At 34.0% G+C, this 16,733-nt stretch overlaps 1 protein-coding gene across 4 annotated transcripts in view; it reads right to left on the bottom strand.

Moving 5' to 3' along the window:
- The window catches only part of LNPK (lunapark, ER junction formation factor), an 82,956-nt gene that overhangs the window by 38,516 nt on the left and 27,707 nt on the right, over positions 1 to 16,733 (bottom strand). For all 4 annotated transcript variants that reach the window (XM_082397755.1, XM_082397756.1, XM_082397757.1 and 1 more), the window contains 3 exons: positions 16,166 to 16,206; positions 9,010 to 9,093; positions 8,876 to 8,927 (listed from right to left, as the gene is read on the bottom strand). In XM_082397755.1, the coding sequence (XP_082253881.1) occupies positions 8,876 to 8,927; positions 9,010 to 9,093; positions 16,166 to 16,206 (177 nt within the window). The remainder of the gene's footprint in view (positions 1 to 8,875; positions 8,928 to 9,009; positions 9,094 to 16,165; positions 16,207 to 16,733) is intronic.

Here is a 16,733-nt window from a genome sequence, read left to right as displayed (position 1 = left end):
TAGCCAGACTCATCAAGAAAAAGAGAAGACTCAAATCAAAAAAATTAGAAATGAAAGTTACAACAGACACTGCAGAAATACAAAGCATCCTAAGAGACTACTACAAGCAACTCTGTGCCAATAAAATGGACAACCTGGAAGAAATAGACAAATTCTTAGAAAGGTATAACCTTCCAAGACTGAACCAGGAGGAAATAGAAAATATGAACAGACCAATCACAAGCACTGAAATTGAACCAGTGATTTAAAATCTTCCAACAAACAAAAGTCCAGGACCAGATGGCTTCACAGGTGAATTCTATCAAACATTTAGAGAAGAGCTAACACCCATTCTTCTCAAACTCTTCCAAAAATTTGCAGAGGAAGGAACACTCACAAACTCATTCTATGAGGCCACCATCACCCTGATACCAAAACCAGACAAAGACACTACAAAAAAAGAAAATTACAGACCAATATCACTGATGAATATAGATGCAAAAATCCTCAACAAAATACTAGCAAACAGAATCCAACAACACATTAAAAGGATCATACACCACGATCCAGTGGGATTTATCCCAGGGATGCAAGGATTCTTCAGTATATGCAAATCAATCAATGTGATACACCATATTAACAAACTGAAGAAGAAAAACCATATGATCATCTCAATAGATGCAGAAAAAGCTTTTGACAAAATTCAACACCCATTTATGATAAAACTCTCCAGAAAGTGGGCATAGAGGGAACTTACCTCAACATAATAAAGGTCATATATGACAAACCCACAGCAAACATCATTCTCAATGGTGAAAAACTGAAAGTATTTCCTCTAAGATCAGGAACAAGACAAGAATGTCCACTCTCACCACTATTATTCAACATAGTTTTGGAAGTCCTAGCCATGGCAGTCAGAGAAGAAAAATAAATAAAAGGAAAACAAATTGGAAAAGAAGAAGTAAAACTGTCACACTTTGCAGATGACATGATACTATACCTAGAGAATCCTAAAGATGCCACCAGAAAACTAGTTGAGCTAATCAATGAATTTGGTAAAGTTGCAGGATACAAAATTAATGCACAGAAATCTCTTGCATTCCTATACACTAATGATGAAAAATCTGAAAGGGAAATTAAGGAAACACTCCCATTTGCCACTGCAACAAAAAGAATAAAATACCTAGGAATAAATCTACCTACGGAGACAAAGACCTGTATGCAGAAAACTATAAGACACTGATGAAAGAAATTAAAGATGAAACAAACAGATGGAGAGATATACATGTTCTTGGATTGGAAGAATCAATACTGTAAAAATGACTGTACTACCCAATGCAATCTACAGATTGAATGCAATCCCTATCAAATTACCAGTAGCATTTTTTACAGAACTAGAACAAAAAATCTTAAAATTTGTATGGAGAAACAAAAGACCCCGAATAGCCAAAGCAGTCTTGAGGGAAAAAAATGGAGCTGGAGGAATCAGGCTCCCGGACTTCAGACTATACTACAAAGCTACAGTTATCAAGACAATATGGTACTGGCACAAAAACAGAAATATAGACCAATGGAACAGGATAGAAAGCCCAGAGATAAGCCCATGCACATATGGTCACCTTATTTTTGATAAAGGAGGCAAGAATATACAATGGAGAAAAGACAGTCTCTTCAATAAGTGGTGCTGGGAAAACTGGACAGGTACATGTAAAAGAATGAAATTAGAACACTCCCTAACACCATACACAAAAATAAACTCAAAATGGATTAGAGACCTAAATGTAAGACCGGACAGTATAAAACTCTTAGAGAAAAACATAGGAAGAACACTCTTTGACATAAATCACAGCAAGATCTTTTCTGATCCACCTCCTAGAGTAATGGAAATAAAAACAAAAATAAACAAATGGGACCTAATGAAACTTAAAAGTTTTTACACAGCAAAGGATGCTACAAACAAGACGAAAAGACAACCCTCAGAATGGGAGAAAATATTTGAAAACAAATCAACAGACAAAGGATTAATCTCCAAAATATATAAACAGCTCATGCAGCTCAATATTAAAAAAACAAACAACCCAATCCAAAAATGGGCAGAAGACCTAAATAGACATTTCTCCAAAGAAGACATACAGATGGCCACGAAGCACATGAAAAGCTGCTCAACATCACTAATTATTAGAGAAATGCAAATCAAAACTACAATGAGGTATCACCTCACACCAGTTAGAATGGGCATCATCAGAAAATCTACAAACAATAAATGCCAGAGAGGGTGTGGAGAAAAGGGAACCCTCTTGCATTGTTGGTGGGAATGTAAATTGATACAGCCACTATGGAGAACAGTATGGAGGTTCCTTCAAAAACTAAAAATAGAATTACCATATGACCCAGCAATCCCACTACTGGGCATATACCCAGAGAAAACCATAATTCAAAAAGACACATGCACCCCAATGTTCATTGCAGCACTATTTATAACAGCCAGGACATGGAAGCAACCTAAATGCCCATCGACAGATGAATGGATAAAGAAGATGTGGTACATATATACAATGGAATATTACTCAGCCATAAAAAGGAACGAAATTGGGTCATTTGTAGAGACATGGATGGATCCAGAGACTGTCATACAGAGTGAAGTAAGTCAGAAAGAGAAAAACAAATATCGTATATTAATGCATATATGTGGAACCTAGAAAAATGGTACAGATGAACCGGTTTGCAGGGCAGAAATTGAGACACAGTTGCAGAGAACAAACATATGGACACCAAGGGGGGAAAGTGGCTGGGAGGGGGCGGGGGTGGTGTGATGAATTGGGAGATTGGGATTGACATGTATACACTGATGTGTATAAAATTGATGACTAATAAGAACCTGCTGTATAAAAAAATAAAATAAAGTTCAAAAAAATAATAATAAATAAAAATAAAGAGATTAGGAGCAGTTGCTCTACTGACTTGCTCTATTAAAAAAAAAAAAAAAAAAAGCATCCAAATTGGAAAGGAAGAAGTCACTGTCACTATTTGCAGATAACATGATATTGTATATACAAAACCCTAATTTAGACATCACCCAAAAACTTTTAGAACTCATTAATGAATTCAGGGTAGGTGAAGGTTAATATACAGAAAGTTAATATACAGAAATCTGTTTCATTTCTATTCACTAATAATGAACTAGCAGAAAGGGAAAAAAAGAGAAAACAATCCCATTTATAATTGCATCAAAAAGAATAAAATAGCTAGGAATAAATTTAACCAAGAAGGTGAAAGACCTATACTCTGAAAACTATAAGACACCGATGAAAGAAATTGATAATGACACAAATAAATGGAAATATATACCATGATCATGGGTTGAAAGAATTAATACTGTTAAAATGTCCACACTATCCGAAGCAATCTACAAATTCAGTGCAATCCCTATCAAAATACCAAGGGCATTTTTCACAGAACTAGAACAAATAATCCTAAAACTGGTAGGAACCACAAAAGACTCCAAATAGCCAAAGAAGAACAAAGCCAGAGTTACTGTGCTCCCAGAGTTCAAACTATACTACAAAGCTATAGTAATCAGAATAATATTGTACTAGCACAAAAACAGTCCCATTGATCAATGGAACAGAACAGAGCCCAGAAATAAGCCCATGCTTATAGTCAATTAATCTATGACAAAGGAGGCAAAAATACAAAGTGCAGAAAGACAGTCTCTTTAATAAATAGTGTTGGGAAAACTGGACAGCTACATGCAAAAGTATCAAATACCATATACAAAAGTAAACTCAAAATGGATTAAAGACTTAAGTGCAAAACCTGAAACTATAAAACCCCTAGAAGAAAACATAGGCAATAAACCCTTGATATCAGTCTTAGCAATGTCTTTTTGGTTCTATCTCCTCAGGCAAAAGAAACAAAAGCAAGAATAAACAAATGGGACTAATCAAACTAAAAAGCTTTTGCACAGAGAAGGAAACAAACAACAAAACACAAAGGCAACCTACTGAGTGGGAAAAGATATTTGTAAATGATATATCGAATAAGGGGTTAATATCCAAAATATCCAAAGAACATACACAACTCAATATCAAAAAAACCAAGCAATCTGATTAAACAATAGGCAGAGGACTTGAATAGACATTTTTCCAAAGAAGACACACAGACGACCAACAGACACATGAAAAGATGCTCAATATCACTAACTATCAGGGAAATGCAAATCAAAATCACAATGAGATATCACCTCACACCTGTCAGAATGGCCATTACCAAAAAGACAACAAATAAGTGTTGGCAAGGAGGAAAAAAGGAACCCTCATACATTGTTGGTGGGAATGTAAATTGGTGCGACCACAATGGAAAAGAGCATGGAGCTGGCTCAAATAATAAAAATAGAACTACCAGAAGATCTAGCAATTCCATTCCTGGGTTTCTATCTGAAGAAAACAAAAATACTAATTTGAAAAGATATATGCACCCCTGTGTTCATTTCAGCATTATTTACAATAGCAAATGTCCACCCATAGATAGGTAAAGAAGATGTGGTATGTATTTATGTATACAATGGAATATTACTCAGCCATAAAACAGAATGAAATCTTGCCATATGCAACAACATGGATGGACCTAGGGGGTATTTTGCTAAGTGAAATAAGTCAGGCAAAGAAAGACAAAAACCACTTATATGTGGAATCTAAAAACCAAAACAAAGGAACAAACAAAACAAAACAGAAACAGACTCACAGATACAGAGAACAAACTGGTAGCTGCCAGAGGGGAGGGGAGTTGGAGAATGGATGAAATAGATGAAGTGGATTAAAAGATACAAACTTCCAGTGACATAATAAATAAGTTAAGGGGATATAATATAGTGTACAGCATGGGGAATATAGTCAATAATATTATAATAACTTTGTATGGTGACAAATGGTTACTATACTTATTGTGGAGATCATTTTGTAATGCATGTAAATGTTGAATCACTATGTTGTACACCTGAAATCAATATTGTATGTCAACTATACTTCAATTATTTTTTTAAAAAATAAAGAAAAACACAAGAGATAAAAAAATGGCGGGGGGGGTGGGGCCGTGAGAGGCTGGCAGTCAGGTTAGTATTATGTTCAGTAAATATTATACTCCTTTTAGTGCTACACCTAAGCAAATCAAAGAATACTATTCTCAAATTTTATAATCATTCTTAGTGTAATATACATCATTAACACCTAAATAATAAAAAATAAAAGAAAGCTATCTACTACACATGAACCCAAGTTCTGGTTCAGAAAACATGCAAGAGAGCTAGTAAAATAAGGACACCACAATTATATTCAGTTTGGAGAGCCACATATGTACATACATACATCCTTTAGTATTTTTTCCCTTTTCTATTATTTAAGTTCAGAAATAGGTGAAAGAAACAAAAAGGAAAGAAAGGGGGAGGGAGAGAAGAAGGTGTTGGGGAGAAAGGGAGTGAGGAAGGAAGGAAGGAAGGAAGGAAGGGAGGGAGGGACTGATGGACTAACAATGGTTCAAAGCAAAGAAATAAAAATTTTAAACTCACAGAAACTCAGAACTTAAACATAAATAAAATGTATGACGAAGTCACCTATAATAACAAGATCAAATTAAACAAGGAACTAAATTATAATTCTCAAAAACTAGAATAAAGTTGAGATACAGTTTAGAATCTTTTTTAAATAGGGAAAAAAATTCCAAATAGCAATTAATATCTACAGACCCAGAAAAGTTAGAAATACTAGAATAGTGTACCCCAGAAGAAATATTAAAAAAAAAATAGGTTATAAGCTTCTTAAGGTCAAAAACCATATTACATTCATCTCTTTATTCCCCATGATGTCTACACATAAGAGTTATTTAATACATTCTTTGAAGTGAATGATTCATTCATATTATAGCTAAATGTTAATTCTCCCTAAAAGAATATCCAAAAGCAGTGCTGCAGGAATCCAAAGTAGAGAGACCAGAAATGGTTTTTCTATAGTTACAATATGGCAGCAAAAGAAAAAAATTGGGGCTTCAAAAGTTTCTAAGGAAAGGTAAGTTTAGATTCTTAAAGGAACTAATGTTGCCTAATATTAATAAATGCTTAAGAATGTCAATAAAGGGCATCATACATCTGTTCTTTTTTAATAAGAGAGAAAACAGATTTTTGTTAAAGTAACAGCAACAGCTTTCTGCAAAATATCACATTTTAAAAATATATTCACTAAGGTTATTCAAGAAGCACTTTTGAAAAGTTACTACCAGTCATGCAAGTAAAAAGTATAGAAACCTGGCCTGCAGGCCAAAAAAATTTTATAATTACTAGTAAGAAGTACAAATTATAGAAAAATTTAAACTGATTATGAAAGTAGGTGTTACATTGCAAGTATCTATGACTAATTTTCTTTTTTTCGGCAGCAGAGCATGGCTTGTGGGATCTTACTTCTCCGACCAGGGGTTGAACATGCACCCCCTGCAGTTGCAAGGGCAGAGTCCTAATCACTGGACCTCCAGGGAATTCTCTACGACTAATTTATTTTAATCATATTTAAACTTTTACATAACTTTTGATAGAATTTTACATTTATCAAAAGAGCAGGCTAATATTTCTATAAACCAGAATCCTACTTATAAAAGACAACCCTCAGAATGGGAGAAAATATTTGCAAATGAAGCAACTGACAAAGGATTCATCTCCAAGATTTACAAGCAGCTCATGCAGCTCAATAACAAAAAAACAAACAACCCAATCCAAAAATGGGCAGAAGACCTAAATAGACATTTCTCCAAAGAAGATATACAGATTGCCAACAGACACATGAAAGAATGCTCAACATCATTAATCATTGAGAAATGCAAATCAAAACTACAATGAGGTATCATCTCACACCGGTCAGAATGGCCATCATCAAAAAATCTACAAACAATAAATGCTGGAGAGGGTGTGGAGAAAAGGGAACACTCTTGCACTGTTGGTGGGAATGTAAATTGATACAGCCACTATGGAGAACAGTATGGAGGTTCCTTAAAAAACTAAAAATAGAACTACCATATGACCCAGCAATCCCACTACTGGGCATATACCCTGAGAAAACCATAATTCAGAAAGAGTCATGTACCAAAATGTTCATTGCAGCTCTATTTACAATAGCCAGGACATGGAAGCAACCTAAATGTCCATCATCGGATGAATGGATAAAGAAGATGTGACACATATATACAATGGAATATTACTCAGCCATAAAAAGAAATGAAATGGAGGTATTTGTAATGAGGTGGATGGAGTTAGAGTCTGTCATACAGAGTGAAGTAAGTCAGAAAGAGAAAAACAAATACAGTATGCTAACACATATATATGGAATCTAAGGGGGAAAAAAAAAAGGTCATGAAGAACCTAGTGGCAAGACGGGAATAAAGACACAGACCTACTAGAGAATGGACTTGAGGATATGGGGAGGGGGAGGGGTGAGATGTGACAGGGTGAGAGAGTGTCATGGACATATATACACTACCAAATGTAAAATAGATAGCTAGTGGGAAGCAGCCGCATAGCACAGGGAGATCAGCTCGGTGCTTTGTGACCACCTAGAGGGGTGGGATAGGGAGGGTGGGAGGGAGGGAGATGCAAGAGGGAAGAGATATGGGAACAAAAAAGAAAAAAAAAAAAAAGATGGGAAACAGTGGGATTCTTCCCACATACCTCCGCCAATCAGAATACCTAAAACTATTATGGCTTATTTAGTACCCATGGTCTTTGTGGATATTTATAAAAGAACTGACTTCTCGAAGCTCTAAATGTCACCCTAACTTTATAAACCAGGCTCCAATTCTGATGATTTATAAGAGTAGAAGTTAAATTTTTGTAATAGTATATTCCATATAGCAACAAAAGCCTTACAAACTACAGGCATACCTCGTTTTATTGTGCTTCATTTTATTGTACTTTGTGAATACTGAGTTTTTTCACAACATGAATTTTACAAATTGAAGGTTTACGGCAACCTGCATTGTCAGATGATGGTGAGCATTTTTTAGCAATAAAGTATTTTTTAATTAAGGTATGTACATTTTTTTAGACAGAACGCTATTACACACTTAATAGACTACTGTATAGTGTAAACATAACTTTAATACACACTGGGAAACCAAAAAGTGTGTGTGACTCACTTTATTGCGATATTCACTTTATTGGGGTGGTCTGGAACCAAACCTGCAATATCTGAGGTATGCCTGTTATTTTATTATACTCTAGAGAAGAGAACAAAAAAGGAAGCCAATGCAAACTCAAACATATCTTTTCACGTGCCAGTCTTGGGAATACTTTATGTAATCACTTAAAATAATAACATAATAGTAATGGTTTCACTAGTAATCTGGCAATATAACCTCAAAAAGAAAGAGTTAATGTTATTATATAGCAGTAATTCAATTTTTTTTTCTCATTTCTAAATTATTTTTTTCTCTTCCTAACTAAAAGTGTTACTTTAGAAGGAACTCAAGTTTGACAAAAATCTTCATTAGATTTCTCAAAAAATAAATCATAAAAATATAAGAATTTTCATAATAGCAGATATTCCAGGAGACTCTTATTTAAAGGGGGGAAAAAACCTTACAAAATACTGGTGAAATCACTTAAATTTCAAAAGATTAAAACTAATTATATATTTAATCTCAACAGATAATAACAACTTTACTCATCAACATATTTCTATAAAATCAAAATGAAATAAACTTATTGCCATCTATTTTAAGTCATATCCCAAATTACCAAAAACAAATTAACATAAAAGCATCCTACATAAGTTTTTCACACCTCTATCACACTTTTGAACTCACTTGGGTAAATATGGATCTTTCCAACAGCAGCAGCAGTTTCTACAAAGTTATTTACCTTGTCCAGGTCTTGCAGTTATAGTTGCTCCAGCAGATGGCGGCTCCAACTCCTGTCAAATACAATAATGTTATTACAGTGACCTACTACAATGTGCGATTTATAATAAAATAGTAGTGATATTACAGCCTTACCTTTGCTTTCTTTGAGTCCGGATCAAACCTTTCAAGAATTAATTTAGCCGTTTTATAAGTTTCTTTTTCCATGACTTCTTCAAGCTGCAAACAAAAATTTCCACAAGTTGTCACACTTTAAAACACACATACCCTACTTACTTTTATAAGTCCTATTCAAAAAGTATTCAAGTACAAGGCTTAAAATAAACAGCACATAATATATCCAGATAGCATGAAAGACTTCCACATTCAAATAATTAAAATCCAGATTTTAAAATGGCTTCTAACCTCTAATATGTTACTTGTATTTAACAGCTTTACTGCAAGGAAATACCAAATATTGCTAATTGTTTACATATAATGAGGAGAATAATTACATGCACCAACTTCAATAATGGAATGTGCAAAAATCTATCAGCCATCATTATTGGAAGTTATTAGACATGACAAGCAAATGACAGGCAATTCCTCAGATTTATTTCCTCCTAGCACTTAATGCTATTAATTTAAAGAAGGTCATTAGCCAAGAGCTTTACAAAATAAAATCTCTGTGCCAATTAACTGCTGTCAGCATCGATTTTAGATTATTTATAAGCAGAAGCAATTAGCTTGCTGCAAAATGCAGTGAAAACTCACTTAACTGGGAGAACAGCCATGCTCTCTCATGGAATTTGCTCAAATGACTTTAAAAGCTGAAGCTCCCCCTTTTTTACTTAAATTCAAACAACTTTAGAGGGAAAAAACGGAACATAATAAGAACTTAAGTAAAGATTTTACTGCGTTCTATGCTCACACTAGGGACTGTAATTAAAGCACTTCATTATTATAGAATTTTATTTACAATGCACTCAAGTCACTTTATGGCTTAATATGTGGGTTTAATTTAAAAAGTAATCACTAGTAAAGTATCATTTTAGCAGTTACAGCCCAATATCAGAAAAAGTTTAACTTTAGTACAAGACAGTCATAGTTATGACAAATAGCTAATATACAGAATAAAAATGCTTTTGCAAAACTTGGAAGAGGACCTTTTCCTTCTCAGTGACCACTGAGAGCCACTTAGATTCATTAAATGTCATGTTTATTCCAAAGGACATTTATTTTAAAATGCAAAGCAGAGAACATTTACCAAGTTAAAATACAATTTAAAATATGCTGCCACAATAGTTAATAGATTCCTCATTACTCAATATAACACTTAAGTGCTTAGATGAATGATTTATTAACCTTGGTTTAGTGAAACTAAAATATTTTTCTAATTATTTCAAAATTATGATAAATTCTCAAAACAAGCAAGTTTAAATTTCTGATGTAAAGAAAATGTTTGTAACATTACTACTTTAGGGTTGGGGAAAAACTTGGGATGGGGACAGAGAGAGGGCATGATAGAATCTATCCCCAAATCAACATAATCTACATGAAATAGCAAAGAACTGAATCCCTGATCTCTACAAATTAATTTTTGATGGCCCAGACCAGTGCCGTAACAACAGAACTACATGTAATGATGGAAGTGGTTTATATCTGCACAATAGAGTAGCTACAATGCCATATGTGATAAATGATCACTTAAAATATTGCTTGTGCAACTGAGGAACCCAACTGTAGCTACTTTTATTCCACTTTAAATAATGTAAATTTTAAAAGCTACATGGGTCTAGTGGCTACTGATTTGGACAACACTATTCTAGAGTAAGACTATTGGTAGGTTTAAAAAGAAGATTAGATACAACTGTGATCTTTAAAACCATACATAAAACTCAAAACTAAATTGTCATTTTATTAAACGATTGCCATTCCTAGTACATCATTCAGCAAGTATTCATGTTTATGTCTATGTACATGTAAAGTATCTTAAATCATTTTAAAAAGCAAAAGGTACAAATCCATTCTCTTTTTCTTTTGCATTTACTTTGAAAAATTCTTTTTTCACGTAATAGCTTAATTAACACATATATTCCTACTACATTTTAAGTGAATAATTTGTTTTATAAATAGGGAGACATCTGATCAGTGGGAAGAATACAAACTTGAAACCATGACATCAGAAAAGATCTGGGTTCAAAGTACATCTCCATTCTTAATTAGCTGTAGAAAGACTGAGCAAGTCTGTTAGCCTCAGTTTCTCCTTTTGTAGATCAGAAACATTAATACTTTCTCATAGCACTGTTATGCAATTTAAATAATGTAGGAGAGTCTATAACAGTACCTAACACAAAAATGCATAATCTTCAATGATACCTCAGTTATTCAGAGTGGATCTGAAACAAGCAGTGTTTTCAAATACCCAACATATTAATATCAGGATTCAGGAATGAGAAATTGAATTCTCAGAATTCCCTAAATTATAAATTACTCTGTATTCTTACTAAAATTTTACATATTTCAAATAATAATGAATGATGTAACAAAGAGTGAATTGTTTTTCTGTGATATGAGTATACTAAAAGTTTCAAAGTTTTTTATTTAAAAAAGAGAATAATAGGGGCTTCCCTGGTGGTGTAGTGGTTCAGAACCCGCCTGCCAATGCAGGGGGCACGGGTTCGAGCCCTGGTCCGGGAAGATTCCACATGCCATGGAGCAACTAAGCCCGCGTGCCATAACTACTGAGCCTGCGCTCTAGAGCCCGTAAGTCACAACTACTGAGCCCGCATGCTGCAACTACTGAAGCCCGCGTGCCTAGAGCCCGTGCTCTGAAACAAGAGAAGCCACCGCAATGAGAAGCCTGCGCACCACAAGAGTAGCCCCTGCTCGCCGCAGCTAGAGAAAGCCAGCGTGCAGCAACGAACACCCAACACAGCAAAAAATTTAAAAATAAAATAAATAAATTAAAATTATAGAAATAAAAATAAAAAAGAGAATAATAAACACATGGTTGCTTATTTATTATGAATCAACATTATTTTGGCAAGATTATATATTTTGAGGACATATAAAAATTATTTCTACCTGATATAGAATTTCATCATAGAGAATACTAAAAGAAGGGAACACTAACACAAAATAAATGTCAATTTTTTTAATTCTGAAAGATAATTATACAATATTTAAGTTATAACTCTTGAAATAAAATTTTAAAACACACAAAGCATTAATTGCCCTATCCAATATTCTTGATCCTTGTTTCACAACAAATATTCCAGATGTAGAAAAATGTCTTCTGTTTTGTACTGACTTTGGTCAAATTATTAAAAGCATCTTCAATTCACAGCTTTAAGGTACATGTTGCATTATTTAAACTCATGTTTTTAAAATGATGAAAATACTGTCTGCTTATCCTGATTTTGTTTTGCTGCTGAAATCAATATTGTTTTTACTAATTCAGATTTTAAATCATTTTCTGATTTCATATAGGAGTATTCTACAATAACAGTAACATCTCTCTCAGCATTACTTCTGTTAAAGTATTTACAAAGATCTGTAGCCTACAGTGATTATTCAAACACTGGAAAACACCAGCAAATATTACTGGGTAATATAAAAATGTAACATATGAAACTTCTAGTGAGGTTAACAGCCCCACACAGAATCACATGCTAAAATTGCCAATTTAAGGACTTATTTTGCTTCCAAAATTTATTTCATGGAATATCACTCACAGGATTTTGTATAGAGTATTCTATATATATAAACTTATTAACATTTATTTGTAAGAATAAGTCACCATTAATAAGAGACAGGGCCCATAAAACAGACTTATGGCCACAAAAGCAAGACTGACTAATTAGATTGTGCCACTTCTCCTCTATGTGCTCCTGTCCTGTTGCCTGAAATGTCCACATTAACCTACAGCTCAGCATGTCAGCATTTCTTGCTCTTGCTTTCAACTGACACTAGTGGATTCTTTTGAACCAGTAACATTTGTAGTGATTGTTAAGTTCTAATTCTCAGAGAATTGTAATACTTCTTTCCCAGGTTCCCAATTTCTCAACCGATTTTCCTCAGGACTTGGAAAAATATAAATTGCCTGAGAAATGCCAGAAAGGAATTACCACATAGAATGACCTGTACTATTCTGAAAAAAGCACAGCATTTTCATGAAGCCACTTAAAGAGGTCATTTTGACTCGAGTTTTGATGGATTTTGATTTTGAACTGTTTTGATGGGACGCTCATGGATACAAAGCGATTATCTATTGAACACTGATATTTTTTAAACTAAAAGTTAAAAAAAAAATGTGAGTGGCAAAATGTACACAACCAGACTTGGGAGGTTTTTTAGGTAACTAAAGATTAATTCCTAGCTTTATTTTAGTAAGTAAATACTTACATTAAGTTTTTAGATTTAAAACATTGTTTTAAAACATTTAAAACATTGTTGTCACTCATTTTCCTTTCTAAGTAATTTAACTTTTTAATCAATTGATAATTCATGTTTATTGTTACAAATTACATTTTGACAAATTACAAATTACATTACAAATCTATCCAGATTAAAGAGATGCATCCCTGAGGAAACCACCTTTAATAACACATCAAGTAGTAAATACAATTTACATTCATTTTTTTAGTGAAAGAGAAGGGTTAGGAGTTGGGTAATTTTAAACTAATGGCTATCTTTCCTGCCAGCATTTTTAAAGCTATAAATGTAGAGTTAAACATCAAGGAACAAGATCAGTTTTGATTACATTTTGCTTTTGCTCAAAAGTAACATCCCTTCTTTTTCCTCTCATTACCAGTACAATCATTAGCTAGCACTGTACTCCTTACAAATTCACCCTTAACACCTATTGTTCTAAACAAAGTATAACGCTACTACTCAAACAAAGCAGCTCTGTTAAGGGCTTGAGCAGTAAAGGCAAGGGACTAGTTCCCAACAGCAACAGTACTGAAACCAGAAACAATCAAGTCAATGCAAATTGTGTTCCCTAATTAACAAAATGAGTTAGAGCAGCCAACTTATTTTTCTTTAATCATACACTGCAAGAGAAATGCCATACTGAAGTATTCTGTAATATTGATGTCTCATGAACCATTTAGATATACAAAACTATTGAACCTTGAACTGAGTTTCCCAACTGTCAGACCTAGATGGAGCATCGTTTATGTTGTGATTCCATCAAGGGCTATTAAAGAAGTAAATAGCTTCGTTTGCCCTGTCAAAGAATTTTCTAAGTCTGCTCTGTTACTCTACTGAGAGTTCTTCACCAATCATATGTTCTCTAAGATTCTGTTCTCTGTTCATGTGATGCCACTGACATTGAATCAGCTTCTCATCACTTAGAATTTTTTTATTTTCTTCTTTTTTTTTTTCTTTTTTCTTTTGTCTTCCTCCTTGTCTTTTCTACTTTAATCAATATTTCTCCATTTTGGTACAAGTAAGACTTGGCTCTGATCAACACTACCAGCTCTTCTTTTTTTATCACATCAGCAAACCAAACCAATCATATCACAACTTCTATATTATTGAGAACCATCAGTATTTACTCACTTTGAATTTCTGGCTGTTCCATGATGTGTAGAATGCCAGAAATATAATAAGATACAATGGAAATATTTCTACGTTTCAATTTAGGACCATCAAAAATATCAATGCAATTTTGATAAATACCTCACAGAACACTGAAGAGGCATCAAATAAAAAAGATAAGGAATCCTTTCAGAATTAAAGTTTCTTTATTTTTCAGGTACTTAAATCCCTCAGGACCAGTGTCTTTTCTTACCAATTCACAGAACAATTTTTAACATTAATCTTAACCTTCATAATTTTTATTAGTTTCATCCATAATTGTTACTTATTATGTTAGACTAAAATACATTAAATTGATTTTGCATCTGATTAAATTTCATTAAGTTTCCATATAACATGATGCTCCTATCAATTATCTTTTTTTTTTTTAAATTTATTTATTTATTATTTTTGGCTGTGTTGGGTCTTTGTTTCTGTGCGAGGGTTTTCTCTAGTTGCGGCAAGCGGGGGCCACTCTTCATCGCGGTGCGCGGGCCTCTCACTGTCGCGGCCTCTCTTGTTGCGGAGCACAGGCTCCAGACGCGCAGGCTCAGTAATTGTGGCTCACGGGCCCAGTTGCTCCGCGGCATGTGGGATCTTCCCAGACCAGGGCTCGAACCCGTGTCCCCTGCATAGGCAGGCAGATTCTCAACCACTGCGCCACCAGGGAAGCCCCTCAATTATCATTTTTATACTTCAAAAATAATTATATGAAAAAAGTATATGTAAATTCAAGCCAAACACCAAGTTCAACCCACTTATTAAAAACTATTGCAGGGCTTCCCTGGTGGCGCAATGGTTAAGAATCCGCCTGCCAATGCAGAGGACACGGGTTCAGGCCCTGGTCCGGGAAGATCCCACATGCTGCGGAGCATCTAGGCCCGTGAGCCACAACTACTGAGCCCACATGCCGCATCTACTGAAGCCCGTGTGCTCTACAGCCCGTGCTCCACAATGGGAGAAGCCGCCGTGATGGGAGGCCCGCGCACTGCAACGAAGAGTAGCACCCCCCCACTCGCTGCAACTACAGAAAGCCCGCGCACAGCAACAAAGACCCAACACAGCCAAAAATAATAAATAAACTTAAAAAAAAAAAACAAAAAAACAAAAAAAACTATTGCATATCAACCTCTAAACATCTAGAGTCCTTACTCTCTCTTGATCCTCCTTTTTCCAACCCATCTGAAGGATGCATTTAACTGGCCCCACAACAGACACCCATGTGATCAGAACTGCTGATAGAAAATGAAAGAAACCAAAGAAAAAATACTCTCTCTTTCTCTCTCCCCAGTTTTCTTTGGCTTTTTTTTTTTTTTTGCATGTTAAATTCGTTTTTTACATCCAATCTTGTTAATTCCGTCTCTCCTCGCCTTATTATGTCAAGAAAATCTGAGAACTGACATATGATGTTTGGTCTTTTTTTGGCCCTAATAATAAATCTGGATACCCACCTTTTTACCACTCTGCCTCCAAAATGATTCATTTACTTACTTCTCAGCTTCCAATTGACATAGACACTCAGACTCTCAAAAGTTCATCTAACTACTTTTTCCTGTCCATCATTATTAACTAGCAAAAATATTCATAACTTAGCTTCACCATTAAACTGTTATCTAAAAACATACTTGTTCCTTGGAGAGTCATTACTTACAACATATAAACATTAATTATTCAGTTCTTAATTTATTAGTTTTATATAAATTAACTTAAATAAAAGTTAACTTACTATTTTTTTCTTCTGGGATTTTAAATCATCCAATGCTTCATCTAGAAAACAAGATTTAAACCAAAACTAAATCAGATATTAAGATACTTAAGATACAAGAAAAAAAATCATGTCAAATGATATACATTAAGCAACTGCAAGAAAACAGTCTCATTTTAGAATTTCTCACAGATATGTACAGACAGAAGTCATCTCAATTTTTATCCATATATATTTTATATGTTTGCTTATATTATGTATTACAAGCTCAGGAGGGGAAAAATGGACTTTATATAGAATAAAACACGTTTCCAAATTTTAAAAGATACATATTTTTTAAATGTTTTCAGAAATATTACTTTTTATTATTTCTCCTTCCTTTCAACATCCCACCCATGTTAATTTACAAAATTAAAGCCAATTCTCTTTTTATACATTGGTAATAAAAATGTTCTCTTTATTTATGAGGAAAGAAGTACATATTTTATTAAGTTATTTGATCTTCAAGATACTGAGCACTAATAAAGAAAACCGTTGACAATCTATAGTATTATATACCTGAGGAGGGACTTGGAAAGAAAGAGGATTC

Source organism: Balaenoptera borealis (assembly GCF_965194805.1).
Source record: "Balaenoptera borealis genome assembly, chromosome: 6".
In the NCBI taxonomy this organism is placed as follows: domain Eukaryota; kingdom Metazoa; phylum Chordata; class Mammalia; order Artiodactyla; family Balaenopteridae; genus Balaenoptera; species Balaenoptera borealis.
This window is presented reverse-complemented; position numbering and strand designations above follow the sequence as displayed.